The sequence below is a fragment of the Sebastes fasciatus genome, chromosome 21 (assembly GCF_043250625.1).
Source record: "Sebastes fasciatus isolate fSebFas1 chromosome 21, fSebFas1.pri, whole genome shotgun sequence".
Taxonomy (NCBI): Eukaryota; Metazoa; Chordata; class Actinopteri; order Perciformes; family Sebastidae; genus Sebastes; species Sebastes fasciatus.
The window spans coordinates 24,516,702-24,542,256 of record NC_133815.1 but is presented as its reverse complement, the minus strand read 5'-3'; the positions used below and the strand labels follow the sequence as shown (position 1 = coordinate 24,542,256).

The following is a 25,555-nucleotide window of genomic DNA, read 5'->3' as shown; positions in this document are numbered from 1 at the left end:
AAGTGTTTTTGACCCTGTTGTGGTACTGGATGTTAAAAAAACCCAAAATAAATAGACATCAAGGTCCCTTGTCCCATGGTGATGTCATCAACCTGATAGGTGAGGACATCTGTGTAGTCCAGATGCACGCCGAAACTAGAAAGGGTTTCCTGTTATTACAAGGATGGGTGTTAGGACCTATGGATTCTAGGGCAGACAAAGAAACAAATGTTATATGACATTGTTGAGGATTAGATGGACAGTGTTCTGACCAACTACTGTCATTGTAACTCCAGGCCTACCTTCATGTTGATCACCTAGAGGGCGTTGAGGTCCTCTTTAAATAAATGTGGGAGGGGTAACATAGCCAGGATCACCAGGATTCACTTTGTGTTCATCTCATCTTCAACCTCTTATCCGGGGTCAGGTCTCGGGGGCAAGAGCTCCAGCAGGGGACCCCAAATTTCCCTTTCCCGGGCCACATTAACCAGCTCTGACTGGGAGATCCCGAGGCGTTCCCAGGCCATTGTGGAGATATAATCTCTCCACCTAGTCCTGGGTCTTCCCGTGGCCTCCTCCCAGCTGGTCGTGCCTGGATCACCTCCCTAGGGAGGCGCCCAGGGGGCATCCTTACCAGATGCCCGAACCACCTCAGCTGGCTCCTTTCAACACAAAGGAGTAGCGGCTCTACTCCGAGTCCCTCACGGATGACTGAGCTTCTCACCCTATCTCTAAGGGAGATGCCAGCCACCCTCCTGAGAAAACCCATTTTGGCCGCTTGTACCCGCGATCTAGTTCTTTCGGTCTCTTAAGGACTCATTCCCTACCCGGAGTAATTGCTTCAATTAGTATTGATAGAAGTCATTACCAACTGCTCCTGGTCTACTGTGTGCTGCAGTTGAGTCCTACCACTACACCCATTACAGAATGTATATTTGTAGGGTCAGTGGGACATCTGGTTAGTTATCAGTATGTCTGTTATAACACCATTGCATTATAATACAGAGACTTCAAAAATACACACAATCCTCATGAGGATGTTTGAGCAAGAAAAAAATCAAACAGTCAATACATAGATGCAACGTTACTTCCGTCCATTTAATGGAGACATTGTTGAGGTAACAGTACACTGAAGACTGTTGTAAGACAGAAGAGTGCAAAGTGTTTATAGTATTGCACGTACCTGACACTATCTACCATACATATGCCTTTCACACCAATACACTGGCGAGGCTATAACTTCAAGACAATCAGCGATTACTGAATTAATGAGTTGATTAATCAAGTATTTAAAATCATTTCCTCTATGCTCTTCTTGCATTCTGTACATGGGATAGGCAGGAAAAAAATAACAACAGTTTGTATCACTACAGTATTTACACATGATTCCAATAACAGTGATCTACATATTGCATCTACACATTGGTACTTTGTTATTCTCTACTTCTGCATAGTGCTTTCACTTCACATTGCAAATCTGGTCAGGCTGAAGTGGGGTCAGAACGCACCAAGACACAGCCAATCAAGAAAAGAACTTAAACATCATATATCATCATACATATTGGACATATTGGACATATAGGAGCCGCACAGCCATGGTGGGTTGCTGCTTGGTTGCAACTGGTAAACAACAACTTTGTTTCTGTAATGAACAAAGTTTGGAAGATTTGTATTTTATTGTACTATTTATATTTCTCTTTTATTCTTGTATTCTCTTTGTTTTTTAACCCAGACATATAGGCTGCTTACTGGGATACATACTGTACCAGGATCATCTATGGTGTGGTTGCTAGTATTTTATGTACCATTTTACTCTCAGACATTTGTCCAGTCTTTCAACTCAGTTGTCGGAAAAAAAATGTCGGCATTGTACGTTTCTGCAAACCACGGGATACGTGACGATTCTGAACCACAAATATGTTTCATATCAGCCTCCTCATATTACACTGGCAGGAACACACAATGCCACGTAATGTTGTGAAACGTTTGGTTAGGTTTAGGTTAGAAAAAAGGTCACTGTTTGTGTTAAAATGGAACTTCTGTAAATAAATAACAACCGCCCTTAGCGGGCTGTCTTACACAACGTTACGTAACAAGCGTAAAGGGTTAGGATTAGGGGTTAGGGTTAGGGTTAGGGGTTAGGGTTAGGGATAGGGGCTAGGGTTAGGTTTATATTTGGTTTCAAACGGGACACAAACAGCAGTTTCCCGAGTGAAAGACCACCCTCCCACCCCCACGTAGCTCCTTGTTATGCCACATAACTTTCAATAACGGCCGCTCGATATACTTCATCTCTTGATCTGGTCGAATGCAAAAACATCCACATTCAACGTATTCACGTTTTGCAGAAACGTACAATGCTGGCAACTGGGCTGGATACTTTCCCAAAGGCTGAGTACTACTGTCAATGACCAACAGCCAGAGTTGGTTCAGAATTAAGAAGAACTCATACTCAAAGGGATGTGAGCTGTATGCCCTCAACAGGACAAATATTTGGCTTTTAATAACTCACCACTGAATTTCAGGAATCACTGAGTTAAAGCAGTTAACATACTAACATAATTCAGTGTACAGCTGTTCACAGTTATTAAATATGGTATGTGGTTAAAAAGGAACAGTCTGGGAAACACACTTGTTGTAGCCACAGTGGCATGTGAAGGTCTAGTTTAGCACAAAGATTTCAAGCACTGGAAACAGTCTAGCTGGATTAAAACTGAAGACGCATCCTTGTAACAACTTCATAGATGTCTTATTTACGTTTGGCATCTTAATCTTAATTTGCAAACTAGCCACCAGCTGTGTCACTTGGACTTTGTTCATGTTTAAAACAATTCAGAAAATGCAAAACTTAAACAATTTTGTGCACAGTCACTGCACGTAGCAGTTGTTGGTCTTGTCATCTGCCTGGGAGACTGCAAACATGGTAATGAGTCAAAAAAGTCTTCCAGTGAAACTCATCGCTCCCACATAATGACCTAATAGGTATATCATTTTGGAGGAGATATAATAAATTCCTCTAGTTTGATCTATATGTGTGTGTGCCATTTATTTATTGATCATCATCATTATATTTTATAAATATACATTGAGTCCAAAGAAATAAAAATAGCATCAAGGACATGAGCTCTGTGTCCTCAATGTCAGCCACTAGTGTACCACAAAACTACTGTGTGTATCTCTCTATGTCACAAAAATATTTATTCATATCTGTATTCACATTATATCCAGAACCTCTACCAGAAGTTGTCTAGCCTGCTTCATTTTCATTAAATTGTTCTGCCATTTATACTTATCATACATATACTGGAAGTGTAGCTGCCAACAAAACAACATTCTAACCATGTACCTGAATTAATCAAATAATAAAACCACCTAATCTAAACTTAAGTTTAAATCAAAGCGGTGTAACTGTTAATGGTCTGGGTGGAAATTAATAGTAGAACAAGATTTTAGAGGAAAAATGTCAGAAGTGCACTGGGCCATATTCGTATGATGTCCTTGTGTGTATAATGAGTGCCGGCCAGACAAAAATTAAGTTGGTCTGAAGTGAAAAAGAAAATGCTATTGCCAAAAAAAGGCCATTTTGGATCATTGGGTCATGTGGCATTTTTAAAAAAAAAGAAGTTTGCAAGCAATGAGAGGAGGTCCAGATAAAAGTTAGTTTGAAGTGAAAAACATGAGATAGTTATCGACAGAAATGTATATTCTGAAGAGTCCTGCTGCTTTGGCTACTGCTTTGGTTCCTGCTCACACTATATAGACACCGCTTGTTTTATCTCCGATAGAGATGAAAAGTCTGAATCTGATCATTTATGAGCAGATCCAGTTATTTGGAGCATCTTTTTGACAAAACAGATTTCTGATGTATCTACTATATAAAGTAAATTCTGATGATTGCAACGAGGTGTGTGTGATAAATGTGAGTTTAGACTTGACTGAGTTCAAACTGAAAGAGACATTTGTGTGACGTATGTCATGGCTCGAAATACCACATGCGGTTGTGCACGTAAAATTTGCTCTACCATGAACCGGTGCACGTAACTTGGTACAACAAAAATGTTATGCCAACCTGATGTATTGGGAACGGTCGCTGACATTATGATGCATTTCAGCCTTTTTGCGTGTCATTTTTACGCCGTGCAACAAAATTACAGTAACGTCCGCAGTTAGGCAACAAATTCGGAGCTGCACTCCCTCTGCGTTGGGTGTGATTGTCTGCAGGTGTGCCGGAGTCAGGGAAGAGCCACCAGCTGAACTGCATCACCATAATCAAGATCTCCTTAAAAACCTTGCTTAGCTAGTTCATCGGCCCTTAACATCCTGTTTGAAAGTCCGGTATTTGTTAGACCCTTCCACCTTCCCTTCCATCCATCATCAGCAGTCTCTTTTTATTCTACGTCACTAGCTCTGAGAGTAGCATATTTATGGGGATGTGTTTCCATTGCAGTCAGTATACAGACTACATGGCGTACAAATGACAAATGCCAGAACGGCATTCTTACTGCACAAAAAGTGACTTGCGAATTATCGTGTCATTCATACGCCATATAGTGCAACCGAGCTGGGAGACTTTTTGACACTTTCACCCGCCACATGTCCATTTTTTTATGCAGTGAAAATCAAATGTTAAACTGATAGCATAGTGACACTAAAAGAGGCACTGACAGTGCATGGACAGAAGAGACAGAATAGCAGAGCGCAACAGCAGCACTGTAAAACACTGCAGTCAAACCAGCTGTTGCTTGGGTTGTGATGCAGATCTATTTGTGCTGTTGTGGTGCCGATACTTAGAGTGGCCAAAAAGGACAAAGACAGACTTAACATTACATCAATGATTTATAACACATCAAATATCAAATAAGTTGTTGAATATGTGATCAAAGGATATTGTAACCTCATAAATTAAATGAATAAATTATTTCCTCCTGTGGTTTGCTGAAATTTCAGTGTTATCCATTCGCGGCTGTGACAGAAGTGTCGAGTAACGCCCGGGACACAGGGAATGTCAGGAGCGTGTGGCGGCTGCGTGGCATGATGGCTGCTTGGCGTGGTGGATGCGTGATTCATGCGTCGGGTGTTCACACCAGCTGCATTTCTAATGCTGCAGCTGCTGCCAGCCCTTTCTTTCTAAATAGAGTTTGCCTTTTAATGGCCATTTCATTTCATTATAAATATCATTTATATTTATTTTAGACAGAGAAAGGTGAAGAAATGTGTGGTAATTTGTAAATAATAGTAATCGACAATTAAACTCCTAACTATATTCATTCATGGAGCACTCCAAGTCACTGCATGTTCTAGAACACTGTCCGGCACATATTTCAGAATAAAAGCCTTGTGTTAACAAATCAAGGAATTCTGTCCACAGAAAAAACCCTTGAGGGCTTTTATTTTTAAATAAAAGGAGGAAGTGTTGATTTAAATCCCATACTTTATCAATTCATGGAGCTCTCTAAGTCACTGCATGTTCCACAGCACTGACTGCTCATATTTCAGAAAAAAAGCCTTGTGTTAACAAATGAAGGAATTCTTTCTACAGAAAAAAAAACGCTTGAGGGCTTTTATTTTAAAATGAAAGCAGGAAGTTGATTTAAAAACAAGTCTTTACTTTTTTTTCAACTCCGTAACATATTCTACAGATACATCGAAACTGTAGTAATCTTGCTGGTATAATGTTAATATAATGTCAATAGATCACCTTCACTGTCCGTGACATATTCTACAGATGTCAAGACATTGAAACTGTAGTAATGTAGCTAGTATGATGTCAATAGATCACTTTCACTGTCTGTTGTTGCTGTGAAACGCGCGGCACGCGTCAAAAATAGGCGAGACCTCTATTCTCTAGAAGAGACGCAGCTGAGACGGTCATGTGACGTGCGTGAGACGCGCGTTTCATGCGGGCAGTGTGGCTGCTCTAACCTGTTAACACGGACGCCAAAATAAAAAACAACAGGTAATGCAGCCGCCACGCGCTCCTGACGTTCCTGGTGTGTCCCAGGCTTAAGAAGGACAAATACACCAAATTGTGGAGTAGAACTTTTTTTTTTGGTGCAGGTAAAGATATTTTGGTGCATGTTATTTTAAAAGTTACATGCACCAGTTCATGTACACAGAAAAAAAAGTATTTTATGTCCTGCGTTCGTGGTATATTGTGTCATTCGGGTGACACGGGGGACGTTATCATCAAGTTATCTGTGCATATCCAAATATTGTATTTGTTTACACGCATTAGAAGCTACTGCATTGGCTGCATTTCCTAAAATGTTTGGCTCTTTCTATGACTAGGTGGAATGTAGTGCATTTTTCCAACATGGGACAAACTCCTACCGTTGTGTGAATGCACATTTATAGTTGCTTTGTGGAGTTTTCTTTTAAACACTGTCTTTACATTCGGTGTTACACTGCGTATCCTTAAAGTCTAACAAACGTGTTGAGTGCATTTCTGCCTTCCATATAAAACATTTTAAATCCAACATTGCTTGCATCCATGTTTGTCATGGAGTCGTCTTCTTCCCTGCCTACCTTCCCTGACACATTGCAGCATATCTTGGCGTGCTACCACTACCAGTAGATCCATGGAATAGCATGCACATGTGCATTTCTGTGTGTCCTTGTGCACGTAGACAGGATAAGAAAACAGGGAACCACTAATAGAAAGGAACTGCTCCATAGAGCTACTAGAGGTGCCAAACTTTCACAAGGAACTTCAACATGGCCGCCCTCACTTCCCATCTTGTTCCCCTGAACGCCACCCAGCAGACATCAGAAAAAACTCTGTTACAATCATGTTTTCAGATTTACTTTACCAAACATTCTCCCTCTTTGAAGCTTGACATAATCAATATTTCCATGCCAGGTTTTATAGCTTATGTGGGTAAGTGTTCTTCTCTATTCTGGACACCTCATGGGTAAATTACTCACTCATCTTCAACCGCTTATCCGGGGTCGGGTTGCTAACCCCTAACCCTAACCCTAACCCCTACCCATTGATCACATGGGTAAATTAGGCTTGAGGAAAAGACTTGTCAAATACGTAAAATCCTTATATGTTCAGAAATATTCCTGAAAGCATTTGAATAACACTTAATTGGAAGATGTGCTACAAACCGATGATGAGGAATCACCTCATTATTAGATAATGATTAATATTAAAGTCAGAACATTATGTAAAAAAGTAGTGTAATTTCATTACATGTCATTAAAAATTATTATTTTATTTATGATTCTATTCTATAAAAGAGGTAATTATGTTTATAATGGAAATCATAATCTGCTGCTACTATATCATAATGCACTTCAAGTGTTACCAGCTTTTCCCTTATTATCTTCACAGCATGATTATCAAAAAAAGAAAGAAAGAAAACACACGCACACTGACTGAGGGCTTTCTTATGAATTATTACCAGGAATATAGTTTATTATACTAGGTATTCAGTTTTTACAACTACCCACTAAGCTGCTGCATTTCTATCTGGTTTTCACTTTCTTCTAGACAGACGGCCTGATTGGTTGACAGGCAGCTCGTGGTCCAATCAGATTTAAGAGTGATTACCTATCACCTCTTAATGTCCTATCTTTATGTAGGCTCCATGACAGGACTACATTAACACAAACATCAGTTGTCAGTTTGAGTGGGATGTAATGGGATATGGTTTGATCCCACACTTTGACAATTCAACCATTTCGTCGATGCTATTGTCCAAAGTCACTTGCGCTTCGGACAGTGATGTTGTCAGAATGTAAAAAAAATAAAATAGTATGCAGGTTATGAAGGCTGATTGATAATGTTTAAAAGTCTGAGCATCTTATTGGTAGAGGGAGGATTAGGTAGAAGGACTGGGCCGTGAGGGCACCGGTCTGTTGTTGTTGTTTAGTCAGCGTAGATGATGAATCCAGAGAAGGTGCTGTACTTGTTGTTGTTTCCTCCGTGAGCTTTGCCTCCGTCTAGTTTGATGTAGACCTCGTCTCCTGGCTCCAGATGCAGCACGGCGCTGTTACTGGCATAGTCATAGTTCTGGTCTGCATCCTGGGCTATGGCGCTGGCACGCACCTGCAGGGAATGAGCACACACAGACACACGCGCACACAATCATGCACAAATCATACACATTATGTAAACATGTCAAAACCGCAAACAGTCTGCAGCCCTGCTAACGGCCATGAGAAGCTGCAGAGACTTGACTAGAATTGCGCTGATTGACAGTAGTACAGTATACGGCTGAACACTAGGGATGCACTGATACCAGTATCGGGTATCGGGTCCGATACTGTATTCATGTACGCCTGATCCCGCTGGGCTGGGATCCCACCTCAGCCGGTCCTCACTTTCATTGCGCCACTGGGTTTTGCTTGCACCCTCTGAACCGCGCGTGCGTTAGACTCCTTGGTCCGTGGTTCAAGACAGGTCAGGTGGGTTGCCAACAACGCCACAGACCTCTGGCGCCTTTTACGTGGGCCGAGCCCCTATCTGGCGGTGCGACGTAGTCGGGGCGCACTGAAAACACTCCGCCCCGGTCGACAGTCGCACCGGGAGCAGGGGGCCGTCCCCGGCAGGGAGAGAGGGTGCAGCGAGCCCTTTGTCCACGGTGTGGCGAGGTCCGGGTGGGGAGCGCTGTAAAGCTGCGGCCGCGAGCCACCTTCGCCCCGAGCCTTTCCAAGCCAACCTAGAGCCGGTCACGGCGCACCGCCTCATATGTGGGACTCCCCAGCCTGCCGTGTGTCGCTCACACCCTCCAGCTGGCTCTGAACGAGGGTCTTTTGGCACAGAGAAGTACTCGTATTGGTACTCGGTATCGGCGAGTACCCAAACGTGAGTACTTGTACTTGTACTCTGTCTGATAAAAGTGGTATCGGTGCATCCCTAGTGAACACGTCCACCAGACATTGATAAGCACTCAGCTGGAGTGGACAAGGTGATCAACACACTGACAGTTTTGTCACAAGAGGGAAGGTGTCACAAGAGGGAAGGCCAAAAGATGAAAAGGTTTTTCCTCTGAGGAGCTAAAACGAGCTCAGTAAATGTCTCCCAATCTGCCCGATAGACTGAAGAAGAAGAAATACAGGGATTTGACATGATGGTGCTGGGAGGAAATGTCAAGTGATCAATATAGATATCAGAATTCATTCTTGGGAGTTTCCAGATGACCTCGTGTTTAAGACACAGCAACATCCAGTTTGTGTCTGGGGACCATTGCTGTATGTCATACCCTTCATACCCCTCATACCCCTCTATCTCCCTGTGTCTCCTGTCTGTATCCCTACTGTCACTACTACTGTATTCTAAACCTAACAACGTCGTTCTGTTGTCTAAACCTAACCATGTTGTTCTGATGTCTAAACCTAGCCAAGTCGTTCTGTTGTCTAAACCTAACCATGTCGTTCTGTTGTCTAAACCTAACCAAGTCGTTCTGTTGTCTAAACCTAACCAAGTCGTTCTGTTGTCTAAACCTAACCAAGTCGTTTTGTTGTCTAAACCTAACCAAGTCGTTCTGTTGTCTAAACCTAACCAAGTCGTTCTGTTGTCTAACAGTATGGCTTTTTCTGTGGTGTTCCTCAAAGTCTTGGTGTCTTAATTTGGAAGTTTAGAGGGATTATTGATCATTTTTATCAATTCTCCAGTGGTAAAAAATGGTTAAATTTAGCACCAACTCTGTGTAACAAATGGTACCAACCCAAAAATTGCTGCAACAACTTATATAGAGCATGGGGATGACCATCATATACCTATATCATAATGTTCTAAACCCTTATACACTTTCACGATTAATTTTAATTAATTAATTAATTTAGGAATTCATGTTTATTTCTGATTTATGGCTAGAACAACTTGACACACAGTGCTGAGCTGTATCTCAAATTATTCTTCAGGTTCTCAGCGTTCAGATGATGTACACCACTTCTATGTGACATCTACTGTTGACCTGCTATCTCCCCTGAAAATCCTCTGTATTGTGCGTAGCAGCTACTGTATGTAGGATTGTTTCAGACTTGTGTGATCCAAACATTTCCAATACCTCCAGAGCATTGTAAAGTTATAGAAAAAAGAAAGATGTAATAATTTCCAAAAACCACAACATGTTTTTATCTAACAAAATATTCTCTTTCAATCAAAGATTTGTTGGTGTTTAGCCATAAAAAACAACATTTTCACTGCAGTCAAAAAGTGTTTTCTCTCCCTCGCTGGGGACCCAGGGAGGCATGCACCGGGGCGGTCTAACAGCAATCAAAGAAAGGTACGAGTTATATCCATAAAGAAAGTTGATTTAATTAAAAATGACTTGCTCATTTCATCAAATGAATCACTTAAATTCAAATTGAGAATTTTGTTCTCGGATTTTACGGTTTTTTTTGTGTGATGACGTCATAAAATATGACGACAGACATTCGAGGCTCCTCCCGAAAACCTCAATGGATGCATCGAATGTAAAAAAAATTAAGAAAAAAAAGACATCGGTAGCCTACAGCCTTAATTAAACTATAACACAGCTTGTTTATTTTTTGGAGTGAGCAGTTAGATTGGAGCAGCCTGGAGAGGAGGGAATGAACAGCTCCGTGAGCCAGTGGGACACACACAGCTTCCATTCACATCATACTTATCAAATTAAGTACTCTATTGGTATCGGTATCACTTTAAGGGTACTGGCATCGGTACTGGTATCGGTGCTGGTATCGGTATCACTTTAAGGGTAGTGGTATCGGCACTGATATCGGTATCACTTTAAGGGTACTGGTATCGGCATCACTTTAAGGGTTCTGGTATTTTTACTGGTATCGGTAACACTTTAAGGGTTCTGGTATCGGTACTGGTATCAGTAACACTTTAAGGCAGGGGTCTCAAACTCGCGGGCCAATTGCGGCCCGCAAGACGATATTTTGTGGCCCCCACCTTGATATGAAAGTTTAATGTTAGTGCGGCCCGCAAATTTTTTTTTTTTTTATAAAGTTTTTTTTTTGCGGGCATTTTTTTCATTTTTATTGACAGGACAGTGGATAGAGTCTTGGAAAGGGGGGAGAGAGAGAGTGGATGCGGAAAGGGCCACAGACCGGATTCGAACCCGAGCCGCCGCGGTCAGGACTAAGTCTTGTTACACGGGCGCCCGCTCTACCAACTGAGCTAACCAGGCGCCCTCGGCCCGCGAGTTTTATGTGAATGGCAGTTTGCTGCGTTGTGTGTGGAAGGTCCCTTTGTTGCGCGAGCCCGAGCTGAACGAACCTACCAATCACAGTGGGGTATATGGCTCCCGGGGGCGGGCAATCGGCCGGGCTTGATGCAAGCAGAGAAACATTTCACAACAACTATGGCGGCGCCCGTGTTACATCGCATAAGCTCGATTAAAGCTTGATTTATACTTCTGCGTTGAATCGACGCCGTAGCCTGACGTGCACCTCTCCAGAAATGTAACTACACGTCGCGGCGACGCAGAATGCAAAAGCTGTGATTGGTCCAGTCTCTCAGCGATGCTGAGCGGCCAGGACCCCGGACAACCACAGAAAGTTCTACTTCTCTCTGCCTCCATCTTTTCAATGTTTGTTCACACAAATCCACTCAGATATATTGTCTCTTTTCGGCGTTGCAGTAATGTCAGTAAAAGTTCTGTGGTTCAACAGTTATTAGCTCCAACTCCACTCAGTTTCTGTTTGTAGTACAAGAAGAAGAAGGAAACTCATAGAGACGCCGCCGCCAACTAGCGGTTTGGTGGTGTAATTGCAGAGCAACACAAACACAGCAGGCACAACTTTATTGCGGAGTGACACCAAGTGGAATGAATATATATCTTGTCTTTTTCAAAGCCTGCAGTGAAGAGAAAGGTTGGTGACGAGCACAGACAATTTCAGGAAAAGTGGGAGACGCAATAGGCCATGTTCAGAAGAACCGTTCATGTTCTTCAATGTTCCATTCATGTTCAGGACAGTTCATGTTCAGGACAGTTCATGTTCAGGACAGTTCATGTTCAGGACAGTTCATGTTCAGAAGAACCCATTCAAGTTAAAGAACTGTTAATAATGACGTTTGAGAAGATTGTTTTTTTTTTAACAAAGCTTTTTTTGTGGAATACCTGATGCGGCCCAGCCTCACCCAGACTCTGCCTCCAGCGGCCCCCAGGTAAATTGAGTTTGAGACCACTGCTTTAAGGGTTCTGGTATCGGTACTGGTATCAGTATCACTTTAAGGGTTCTGGTATCAGTACTGGTATCGGTATCACTTTAAGGGTTCTGGTATCGGTACTGGTATCGGTATCACTTTAAGGGTTCTGGTATCGGTACTGGTATCGGTTACACTTTAAGGGTACTGGCATCGGTACTGGTATCAGTATCACTTTAAGGGTTCTGGTATCGGTACTGGAATCGGTTCTAGTATGGGTATCACTTTAAGGGTACTGGTATCGGTACTGGTATGGGTATCAATTTAAGGGTACTGGTATCGGTATCACTATAAGGGCACTGGCATCGGTATCACTTTAAGGGTTCTGGTATCGGCACTGGTATCAGTATCACTTTAAGGGTTCTGGCATTGGTATCACTTTAAGGGTACTGGTATTGGTACTGGCATTGGTATCACTTTAAGGGTACTGGTATCGGTACTGGTATCGGTATCACTTTAATGGTACTGGTATCAGTATCACTTTGAGGTACTGGTATCAGTATCACTTTAAGGGTACTGGTATCAGTATCACTTTAAGTGTACTGGTATTGGTACTAGTATCTGTATCACTTTAAGGGTACTGGTATCGGTACTGGTATCGCTATCACTTAAAGGGTACTGGTATCGGTATCGCTTTAAGGGTACTGGTATCGGTATCACTTTAAGGGTACTGGTATCGGTATCACTTTAAGGGTACTGGTATCGGTACTGGTATCCTAGTTTTTTAAACGATAGCCAGCCCTAAATTGGGCCGAGGCTTACTTAAGGTGGAACAGCTATTCTTCTTTTAGTGACAAGCTGCTTCTCCGAGTTTGGCTCAGCCAATCCAACGCTTATGCCAAATGGTCACAGTCAGCTCAAAGAATCGTGATCAGGCAAATATGTAATAATTGCAACAGGCCTATTTCAGACTGTCTCCTCACCCCGCACTAACCAATGAACTACAGTAGCTCTCTGAACACAGCTGTTTATTTAGGAGGGTTGCTTCTAATGTTTGATGATATCCAGCTCTTGTTCAATCAAGTTTGCACTTATTGTAAGTGACTTTGGACAAAAGCATTTGCCAAGTGAATATGAGATAAGATAAGATAAGATAAGACTTTATTGTCTGTTCACACGGAAATTTGACCCTCATCACATGCTCCAAACCATCAACACAAAACATAAAAATATGAACATTAAACAGCACAAGGTCACCCTCCACAACCTTCAGAAGACACGAAACAACAGAGCAGCATCTAAGAAAAACACACCCTCATGCACACCCCCACACACACACACACACACACACACACACACACACACACACATATCCCACGATATAATGAAATGGATATGCCAGTGGTGGAGAATGTACTTCATCCCATGAAACATTCAGTTTCCTCATCCTGGCAAACATGAACATTAAGTGCCGACATAAGTTTAAAGATAATTTCTTAAGGATATCTGGACTTCTCTAGCAGGAGCTAGTTAGACAGTTGGGTTACAAAAACATAAACATAATATGTCTTTCTTTAGGCCTGCATCCCACCTGGTTTAATTAGGACCAGATGACGGTGGCAGCTGTTCAGCAGCAACAACCAGAGCTAAAAAACATGCAGTAACATGCATGTAGCCTAATGGCTGCGGATGATCGCTGTGCTTTGCTCTGTGGTGGTCTACACATAGAGACTGTAAACACACCACAGGTTAAAGTTAAAGAAGTAGCGATGTCATTGCATCACATGTCCCTGAGTATTATAGGGATATAGTGATACTACTGTACACAGGGTTTGAAATCTGCCCTAAAGAAACTAAATATCACTGACTTGGATCTGACTTAAATTTTGATTAATCTGATTAAAATCTGAGTAAACCCAATTTTACCGCATCATCCTGCTACTTTCATGTTTGGTAATCCATCTCTCTCAGAAAGACGTTTGAAATCCTGAAAGCCTGTTCTTGACCAGGTACCCCCCCACCTCCTCTCCCCCCTTAGTTATTTTTTCCTGGAGTACCACTCCCGAGTTAAATCTACAATGATTTTTACCAGTGGTTTGGTTTATAACAACATGCTGCGGCTGCTGGGCACCGAGGTGTTTCATCTCAAGTTTCTATTCAGAAGGCAGACTTTCATGTTTGTGCTGTACATAAACACAGACTACGCTTGAACAATTCTGAAAAAATATAACTATAATTGTGTGTTAAATTGTGTTTCAAATAATTGTGTTTATTTTTTACTGATATTGCAATTGCGATATGATTTGCAATATCAGAGGGAATAATCATTTTAATTTCTCATTTTTATTGAAAAACCTATTTAAAAGATCATGTTGTGATTTTTGTGGGGATCTGTACCAAACAAAGATGTTTCCTTAAGTCTGCAGAATATGATATGAAGGCCAGAACATCTCTGCAGCACCACATTATTTAATCTAAAATGGTATTTTGACACATTTCACCTTTAACAAATAACTGACTGATGTTATGTAGTACATTTTCTATGGTTAAATCTGAAACTAAACTGACTGCTGTAAACCACACACAAAGCATGAAGCTGTACCAACAAATGCAAACCATATTACCATGTTGTATACACACAAACGCATTGCAGGATGATGCTGGTGTACATTTGAAGCTCCATTACCAGCCTGTTACAATAGAACAGTTAAAAAATAGCATCAGCACTCTCCTTGGTGCTAAAGATTTTTCCTCAGTCATTCAAATAAAAGTTCAAACAACAAGATTGACGTCTTTCCGCACACACGGTACTAACTAGGGCTGTACCGGATGTCGATTTTTTTTTACATTCAAAGCTTCTACTGAGGTTTTCAAATGAAACTTTGAATGTCTGTTGTCATGTTTTATGATGACTTTTCCCTAAACCCCCCCATAAAACGCAAAACAAATTCCTCAATTAGAATAAAGTGGCTCATTGGATTAAATGAGTTAGGGCCCTCACCGACATAGTTGTCATTTTCCCGCCCAGCGCCCACGTTGTGTAAGTAGCAAATGTACTTGAGCCCATCTCTGTGCCCATGGACGTGTTGGTCTTAAGATGAGGTGTGGTCAGGTGCTTTGTTGGTGTATTGTTATCTTCAGGCAGCAGAAAGCGATTGCTCCATTGACAAACAGAAACCTGGTCTATATGGTCCAGTATGTTCCTGCTATTTAAAGGGCTCATTATTCAGATAGTAAGATGAATCTACAGGCAGGATCACAACGCGCGTACGACGCAGCTACTCCTCCTCAGTTAAATACAGTGTCGGCTCTAGAACAATGTTTTTATTTATGTTCAGGAAAACACTAAATTCAGGCGGCAGGTGACGATTGAGAATATAATGGAATATAATGAAGTAAGGCTCTCATGGATTCTGTGTTGCTCAACCTGCAGCGCTCTCAGCACTCCTCCGGTCGCTGGCGTGACCACCGTGACCAGAGAGATCACGGTGGTCACACGCCTCTGTTGCGTCTCCTCCCATCATCCCTCTGTGTGTGCGAGTGTAGACGTAGGCTACTTCAAAGTTTACGGGCCATCTCCCCCCTCAATGGTGGCGTTTTGAGGCTGATGTCTCTGCGCGTTACGCACCACCTCTCCCGCAGCATCTCCGGAGGATTCCCCTCACCCGGTCCGAGCCCCCCGCGGGTTGCATTGGAAAGCAAATACCATTTTCATTATTTATTAATACATGTTTATCATATTTAGCCTCGAGCTTATTATCATATGACGAATTTTGCCCCCCGTGCTGCCTGCACTGGTTACATAGGTTATCGCACGAATGTATTAAGATAACTGGGTACAGCGTCGGTGGCTCCCATTCATTCCTATGAAAGTTGCTCAGAAGCCAAAATGGCTCAACTTTTGTCTGGAAAAGTATTTGCGTATCCATTGGGCCCATCGGACAGGGGCAGTAGCGTCCGCTCAGTCACATGACTTGGTTGTCACGGTCTGGGTCTCATTCACATGAAAGGAGGAAGGAAAATAACTCTGGATTCAGCTATTAGTGCATTTTACAACTTTTAGGACCTAATGATTTAAAAAAGGACCATTAGAGTGTTCATACTGGGGAGTTGATTTACCAAAAAATTAAATTATTCACTAAGACATACAGACGTCTCTTTCCCAATGTAAGTCTATGGGAAAAAGTATTTTTGGGCCCAATGGCATAACGTGACGGACACGGACGTTGTTGTACCGCCGTTTGGCCACTACGAAAGTCGGGATCAACGACCGGTGATCTTCCTGGGGGCTTTCCTGTTATGCCAAAAACACACCTGTTATTAATTAAGAGACTAAATACAACCCCTTTGCTCCTTGTGCCTTAAGCCTCAGACACAACAGGAAGGTCAGGAGCGCGTGGCGGCTGCGTTACCTGTTGTTTTTTATTCCGGCGTCCGTGTTAACAGGTTAGAGCAGTGAGACGCGCGTCTCAGCTGCGTTTCTTCTAGAGAATAGAGGTCTCGCCTATTTTTGATGCATGCCACGCGCGTCTCACAGCAGCAACAGACAGTGAAAGTGATCTATTGACTGTATATTGACATCATATCAGCTACATCCCCACAGTTTCGATGTCTATCTGTAGAATATGTTACAGAGATTAAATAAAAGTAAAGACTTATTTTTTAAATAAACACTTCCTGCTTTCATTTCAAAATAAAAGCCATCAGGCATTTTTTCTATGGACAGAATTCCTCCATTTGTTAACACAAGGCTTTTATTCTGAATATGTGCCGGACAGTGTTCTAGAACATGCAGTGACTTGGAGAGCTCCTTGAATGAATAAAGTACGGAGTTTTGTCGATTATTACTATTATTTACAAATTACCACATGTTTCTTAACCTTTCTCAGTCTAAAATAAATATAAATTATATTTATAATGAAATGAAATGGCCATTAAAAGGCAAACTCTATGTAGAAAGAAAGGGCTGACAGCAGCAGCTGCAGCAGCAGAAATGCAGCAGACACACAGCTGAAATGCAGCTGGTGTGAACACCCGACGCGTGAATCACGCAGCTACCACGCCACGCAGCCGCCACGCGCTCCTGATGTTCCTGGTGTGTCTGGGGCTTTACTCTGTGTCCAGATTATGTGCTGTTTACAGACGTAGGCAAAGTTGTTGGTACCCTTCCGTTAAAGAGAGAAAAACCCACAATGGTCACTGAAATAACTTGAAACTAACAAAAGTAATAATAAATAAAAATTTACTGAAAATGAACTAATGAAAATCAGACATTGTTTTAGAATTTTGGTTCAACAGAATCATTTTAAAAAACAAACTAATGAAACTGACCTGGACAAAAAATGATGGTACCCCTAGAAAAGATGTAAAATAATGTGACCATAGGGACATATTAAACTAAGGTGTGTCCTGTAAATAGCATCACAGGTATCTTCAAACTTGTAATCAGTCAGTCTGCCTATTTAAAGGGTGAAAAGTAGTCACTGTGCTGTTTGGTATCATGGTGTGTACCACACTGAACATGGACCACAGAAAGCTAAGGAGAGAGTTGTCTCAGGAGATCAGAAAGAACATTATAGACCTTCATGTTAAAGGTAAAGGCTATAAGACCATCTCCAAGCAGCTTGATGTTCCTGTGACTACAGCTGCACATATTATTCAGAAGTTTAAGGTCCACGGGACTGTAGACAACCTCCCTGGACGTGGCCGCAAGAGGAAAATTGATGACAAATCGAAGAGACGGATAATACGAATGGTAACCAAAGAGCCCAGAACAACTTCCAAAGAGATTAGAGGTGAACTCCAAGGTCAAGGTACATCAGTGTCAGATCGCACCATCCGTCACTGTTTGAGCCAAAGTGGACTTAATGGAAGACAACCGAGGAGGACACCAAATCATAAAAAAGCGAGACTGGAATTTTCCAAAATGCATATTGATAAGCCACAAAGCTTCTGGGAGAATGTCCTTTGGACAGATGAGACAAAACTGGAGCTTTTTGGCAAGTCACATCAGCTCTATGTTCACAGACGCAAAAATGAAGCATCCAAAGAAAAGAACACTGTACCTAATGTGAAACATGGAGGAGGCTCGGTTATGTTATGGGGCTGCTTTGTTGCATCTGGCACAGGGTGTCTTGAATCTGTGCAGGGTGCAATGAAATCTCAAGGCTATCAAGGCATTCTGGAGCGAAATGTGCTGCCCAGTGTCAGAAAGCTTGGTCTCAGTTGCAGGTCATGGGTCCTCAAACAGGATAATGACCCAAAACACAGCTAAAAACACCCAAGAATGGCTAAGAACAAAACATTGGACTATTCTGAAGTGGCCTTCTATGAGCCCTGATCTAAATCCTATTGAACATCTGTGGAAGGAGCTGAAACATGCAGTCTGGAGAAGGCACCCTTCAAACCTGAGACAGCTGGAGCAGTTTGCTCACGAGGAGTGGGCCAACATACCTGTCGACAGGTGCAGAAGTCTCATTGAGAGTTACAGAAATCACTTGATTGCAGTGATTGCCTCAAAAGGTTGTGCAACAAAATATTAAGTTAAGGGTACCATCATTTTTGTCTAGGCCAGTTTCATTAGTTTGTTTTTTTAAATGATTCTGCTGAACCATAATTCAAAAACAATATCTGATTTTCATTAGTTAATTTTCAGTGAATTTTTATTTATTATTACTTTTGTCAGTTTCAAGTTATTTCAGTGACCATTGTGGGTTTTTCTTTCTTTAACGGAAGGGTACCAACGATTTTGCCTACGTCTGTAACTAGCTAAAGTGGAGTTGGCGACGCCCTAAATGCAAAAGCTGCGCAGCATTCAAATGTTGATTTTGAATGTCAACGTTATGAATGAAGCTTGGAGCTATTGGGTACAGCCTTAGATACAAACTGTATTATCATATTTTATACACAAACCCATTACAGGATAACACTGGTGAACATGTGAAGCTCTGTCAGCAGCCTGTTACTAACCACCATGGTAACAGTACAAATAGTCCCAACACACCATATTCTTCTGTTTAACACATTCTACCCATAATTCTAAAACGTTTTTTTTTTTTTTTCAATTCTTCTTTTTAATTTTTAAAGTTTGAGATTATGCTCTTCTTTCCTGCTGTCTCTATCTGCCTGCTGAGCAGTGGCTGAGCTGGCTCTCATTCTTCATAGGCAGACCATTAAATTAGCAAAATGACCAAAAATATCACCCAAAAAGAAACAAGCAGCGATACTACCCAGCGGCTGCTAACAGCTAATTAGCCATCCTCCCGGCAACATGAGAAGACGTTGTAATCAGCCGCTCTTTGCTAAACAACAGGACACATTATTGTTCCTGGGGACGACGGGACGCCGTTTGTCTCGAGCCGCCGTTTGATTAATGAGTCCAAACTGAAGCAGTGAGGACTCAGCAGTCAATGATCAATCAATAAAACAATCAATAAAATATGGTCTCAAAAAGTGTGAATCACTGCAACCACAAGAGGTCCTTGAGCATCCGGACATAAATGAGCAGAAAAACACACACACAAAAAAAAATGTGATCATCCACAGGGGATGTTTTTGGGACTTTTTAGACCATTTAAAATAAAAACATGTTTGACGGAGGTCCGGATCAAAAAGCACACGAGGTCAGTCAGCATCAGATTCTGCTGCTGCTGCTAAACCACCATTTACTTTTTCCCGTCCGGTCGGTAACGGCCGTGTGAATGATGACGGATGTCAGTCAGGAGGAAAGGGATGTAAATAATACATCCATTACTTGGATATGAATAGATAATGATACGATAACAGATACAAACACCATCCACATTTTTGCCCCCTATTTTTAATATTTATGTCCTTTTATTTGATTCGATTATTTGGTTTCTCCCATTTAGCTGTTGTGGCCAGTTGTTTGTTAATTTTCATTTCTTATCACGGACACTTCAGACCAACTTTACATTGTGGGCCTCCTCCCTTCATATACACACAAAAATATTGTTTTCCACTATTAAAAAAAACTCCTGTTCTCTTTCCATTACACGTCACTTTTTCTGAATGTGGGATTCAACTACAAATCCTGCTTTATTGTGTAAATTTTTTCATATTACGTACATGGTTAAATTAGTTTTATTAACTTATTAAGTATACTTATATTAATATGAAGTTATTTTATATCAAGGAGGAATATACATGCAGTAGAAAACATAGAAAATGAAGCAGACTAGACTTCCAATTCCATACAAATGTGAATATGAATAAGAAAAAAAGTTTGTGTTAGACAGCCAGTAGGGAGGACAAACACTGTCCACATCCTGTCTCCTACCAACAGTCAGGGTTGGTTTCTTTTAACCATCCACTTACTTACATTATTAATCATCATATTATTATTATTTGCAATAGTTCTGACAGACATTTAAATAGAATGAGAGTGTTGAATAAAGCTGAACGAATCAATAATATTGTTAAATGATTTGTCTCTGGGCTCCAGTGGACGTCTGGTCTCCTTACAGTTCATAAAGTAGGCGTCACGTTCATGATAACGTGGCATGAAGATGTTTATGCTTTATCATTTCTGTTTTACATTAAAACGGATTTCAGCACCGCTGAAAGGTCAGAAAAGCATTTTAGCGTCGTTCGCAGGGGCCGAGTGGACACGTTGGTGTCCTTGATGAGACGTCCACTGTTCACCCTGCAGGGAATGGTCTTTTCATCACAATATGTTTAGGACAATTAGAATCATTTTATCATATTTTATTATTATTAACTTCACTCAACCCCTGGTTCTGTGTCATGTCACCTACATCAGACGTTTACATGAACACCTTTATTATCCTGTTTTTAATCAGGATCTGATATGGAAGATAAGCAGATTATTGATTATTACTGATTACAATTTGGATATTATCCAGGTTACTGCTCATGTGTCTCCACATCCCAGATGCTCTCTGTCATTCAGCGGTGAGCTGCAGGTGTTGACGAGTTTTATAATCCAGTATTTATTTCAATTCTATTTTTGACTAACTTTCTTCTTCTTTATGCTGCAGGGCACAGTTTAGGCCCGCATTTCAATTCTTCAAGCAATTTAGATTTTAATACAGTATCCAGTAATATTTTGTATAGCGCCCTACGGTATTTTCTCTAATATCCAAACAGAGAGGATGTCAGTGTGGATCAGGAGCAGGAAGCTCTGGGAGGTTTTGAACAAACAGCAGCTGTTTACAGATGTGGTTCACGTGCAGAGTACACACATTTAAATCAACTCAAATGACTCTTTTTACGTATTCTCACTCGCTCACAACACTGGATAGTAAGTGTTGGTGGTGATGGTGTGGTGTTTTTGACAGCTGTCAGGAGAAAACATCTAGATTTATAGGCAGTAGCTCTTAATCACAATGCCTGGTCCCCTCCCCCCTACTTTACTTTATCTTCTATCATCGCAGCAGATAGATAGATATCATGAATCACCTGGTTAACCATGACTTTTTCAGAGCGGTGTGTGCAAATGCACTGTGTCTTCTCAAAATATGACCAATTTTTAAACAACTTCTTGTTTTTATTTAATAATGTGTGGTGGAAGAATTATTTTGATCATTTAGGCTACTTTAGTGCCACAACGTAAAACAATTACAAGTAGAAGTACTTCATAAAATGTATTTTTTAGTTATTATGAGTCTAATGTGCAATTAGCAAGTACTCATGCAGCAGAATCGCCTCTGTCCAATTATTTTTTTTTTTTATAATTTATATGATTGGAATACCATTTTATTATTATATTCCACATACACCGAAATAAGAACATGATGCATCTTAATTGTTTTTGTCTGTATTTGTTGGTTTTAAAAAAGTGCAGCGGTAGACCAGGAGCATCAGATGGCGTCTTTAACCTGATGGAGCCATACAGAGGACAGAACACGGAGGACAGGACACAGAGGACAGGACACAGACCGTCTCCACACGTCTATGGACAGAATCAGCTCCACCTTCGTCTGGCAGCCGGTGCTCTCGTGGTCCAGTCCAGACGGCAAATAATGCCAAGAGGCTACTGAAGAACGACTTATCAGAATCAATCTGATCTGATAGTAGTAGCTTTCATTATTATTATTATTATTATTATTATTATTATTATTATTATACTTGCTTGGAAACTATTACGTCTTCAAAAAAATAGCTTCAAATTAAATCTGTGTCACCGTGTCGGAGACACCTACAGAACAGAATTTTTCATATGCAGCAGTGAATTACGGGCAGATGTGTCCAGATGTTATTAATCTTACTGCAAATATCTCCGTCTGAATGCATCCTTTTGGGAAACGGTATGCTAGTGGGGGATTTACTTTTTTCCTTTTAAATGGATTCTATGAAACAACACAGAATGCGGTTGATCGCTGAAAACATATTGTGACAAGATAAATTGATTGTTAGACCAAAAAAAAGACAAAAAGTACTCAGTGAGATGGAGATGACTTATTTCAATTAAATCACGTGAAGTCACATTTTATAAGTGATGTTAATATGGATCATAAATCATGGCAAAATGGGTACTCCCATCATGTGTTGATCATTTACACAGAAATGTCCCCTCTGGCCATGTTTCAAAGCTTCGGTAGCAGTATAGTCCTAATTGAAACATGTCTTTCAGCAGCATCTGATTGGTCACGGTGTGCAGCTCTGCTGCTTTAATCCCAGACATGTTGGCAGTGTTCGCTGCGTCTGCAGCAGCATTACAGTCGCAGGCTTGACAGGCAAGGAGGGATCTGCTTGGTGGAGCGACGCTGCAACACTGGTTTGCCCCCTCGGATTAGATCTGCTGCTGACAGCCTGATCACTACGGAGACGCCCAGAGAGCAGGACACTGGGATGGAACAGAGGAGGCAGCAGGCACATCCCCAGGCTTTATTATTATTAATAATATTTAATTTCTTTATTTTTTACTTGTTGCACTATATTCAAAGATAAATGATTTTACTTTATTTATTCTGTATTTATTTATTCACTACTGTACCATACAGTGAATGATCTGGAATACTTTGTAGAGGTATTTCAACAGCTCACCACACATATTCCCCTTATTGAATTTACATAACAAAATTCCAAAAAACAAGCTGGAACACTTGAAATGACACCCGACAGGACACTTTGGGGAATGCCACAGTAACACGAGGTGTTTAATGTATATTCATGCATTTATGTACGTATTTATTTTGCTGCAATCATCAAATATGATGCAGCTTATTCTTTAGAATAAGAACTCCTTTAATTCTTTATGAAGACCTCTTTACTCCTATGCAGGACCAACTTGAATATTTTTTTACATAATGGTATTTCTATTTTACCTTAAAGAAAATGTTCACAGTGATTATTATTGGGCGAGAGAGAGAGGTGGAAAATATAGAGAAATGTTGAGATCACAGAGAAATTTGCAGAAATTGTTGTAATTTAGTGGAAATTTGTAAAATAGCTCCAGAGAAACCAGATGAAATGCTCAATGTTACATGCACCAAGATGCCCACCCGGGCTCCTGAGAGTTCAGAGAACTCAGTTCATTGTGTTAATGAGAGACAATCTCTCTCTGATGGACAAAGAGCCACAAGAACTAACAACCCAACTGGTCTTTCACAGTCTGACCTGGACCTGGTCCACGACCAGACCAGGCTGCATGATCCCTTCTCTTCTCATCCACCCTGCTAGGTGCCAACACACACACACACACTGTAACTGTAGTCCTGTAGTCAGTAGCACTAGAGGACTACAGTTATAGTTTTAAAAATGTTCATCCTTCCTGATAGCATCCCACAAAATGTCCATTATGAAGCTCAAAATTCATATTTTCAAATCAGTTACACAGACAACCTTAAAACCTCTGGTGAATAGACTCAAACCCTTTCAAACAAATGTGTTATCAAATGTGTAGTACCTCGTTCGTGTTTTATATGACACAACATTTGTCTGTAACACAGTGGACAAAATAATGAATCAAATAAAATATTTAAAAAGTCATTAGAGCTTAAGCTTGGCAATTTATGAATTTAGCACATTTAGGGGGTATATATTATGATAACAACTAACTGATTTCTCCACTTTTTGGTTGACATGAAATGTACCCCTAATTATAGAATGAGTCAGTGATCAGGCTGGATGTGTGGATGAGGAGGCTACAGGTGAACAACTCGCGCGTAAAAGGTGAGAAGCGCACGCAGGAACGTCAGTGTGTTTGCAGTTTTGTGTTACCTGGTTGTTTTTGCACAGGTAGGTCGGCTGTGTGTGTTACCTGGTTGTTTTTGCACAGGTAGGTCGGCTGTGTGTGTTACCTGGTTGTTTTTGCACAGGTAGGTCGGCTGTGTGTGTTACCTGGTTGTTTTTGCACAGGTAGGTCGGCTGTGTGTGTTACCTGGTTGTTTTTGCACAGGTAGGTCGGCTGTGTGTGTTACCTGGTTGTTTGTGTGTTACCTGGTTGATTTTTTTACCTGGTTGTTCTTGCACAGGTCGGCCCACATGCTGGTCCCGTCCCCTCCGCGCATCAGGACGTGGTAGGTGAAGAAGTAAATCCCCGGTATGGAGCAGGTGAACTTGCCGGTGGTCGGGTCGTAGTGGTTGCCCAGGTTCGTCACCACATCGTCGAACTTGAGCACCTCATAGCCCTCATGCTGCTTCTTTAGCCCCGCGTAGAAGGCGATCTTTGGCACGGTGCTGTACGTGGCCGCGCTTATCGCTCCGTTGGCGGCTGCGTTGGGACCGGGAGGTCCCGGTAAACCGGATCTCCCCGGTTCACCTCTGTCTCCCGGTGGCCCCGCCGGACCGGGCGGTCCCGGCTCACCCGGAGGTCCCCTCGGACCCGCTTTGCCCGGACGACCCGGTTCCCCTTTAGGACCTTGGATAAAAGTGGGTAAAGACTGCACGAGGCCGTCGTCCCGGTCCCGGACCGTGTCCGCCGTGACCGTGCTGGTGCTGGTGGGAGACTTGGTCCCGTACGGGTCGCACACCATCCTACAGGTGCCGAGCATCTCGTAGTGCGCCGCCGTGCCCGCGGAGTTCACCAGGACCGGGATGAGGATGACCAGGACCAGGACCATCACGACCCCCAGGACCCCCGCAGCCACCAGCCGCTTCCTGCCGACCAGCCGCGTCAGCGCGGGACGATCCGGCTGTCTGCTTTTGGGTGAAATCTTGCTGCTGGAGAGGAAACCCTTTAAAGAGGAAAGCAGGTGTAGCGGTGAGCTACACTTAGATCTGGTTTAATGAACTTTAGAAAGCACAGAAACCCCCTCCCCTCCACTCCCCTCCTCTTCCTCTCCTCTTCCTCTTCCTCTCCTCTTTCTGCTGATGAGGTCTGAAAGTTCTTTTAGTGGTCGGTGACTTCTTCCAAAAGCTCCGGATTCAGCATCTCTGAAGTCCAGACATGGGGGGTCTGGCCCATCTCTAATCCTACAGGTCCCAGAACCAGAGGGTTTGTACAGCAGCTGAACTCTTAAGGTGGATCAGGGCCAGTTAGACCGTCTGACTCACAGAGAGAGAGAA

At 41.9% G+C, this 25,555-nt stretch overlaps 1 protein-coding gene across 1 annotated transcript; it reads right to left on the bottom strand.

Annotated features, from left to right (window-relative positions):
* Window positions 1-5,657: 5,657 nt before the first annotated feature.
* On the bottom strand, window positions 5,658-25,555 carry c1ql3a (complement component 1, q subcomponent-like 3a). The gene is made up of 2 exons (XM_074622344.1): window positions 24,505-25,555; window positions 5,658-8,032 (listed from the first exon to the last, which is right to left on the bottom strand). Exons 1-2 carry the CDS (start codon window positions 25,108-25,110, stop codon window positions 7,853-7,855), a joined length of 786 nt encoding a protein of 261 aa, XP_074478445.1. The 5' UTR covers window positions 25,111-25,555; the 3' UTR covers window positions 5,658-7,852.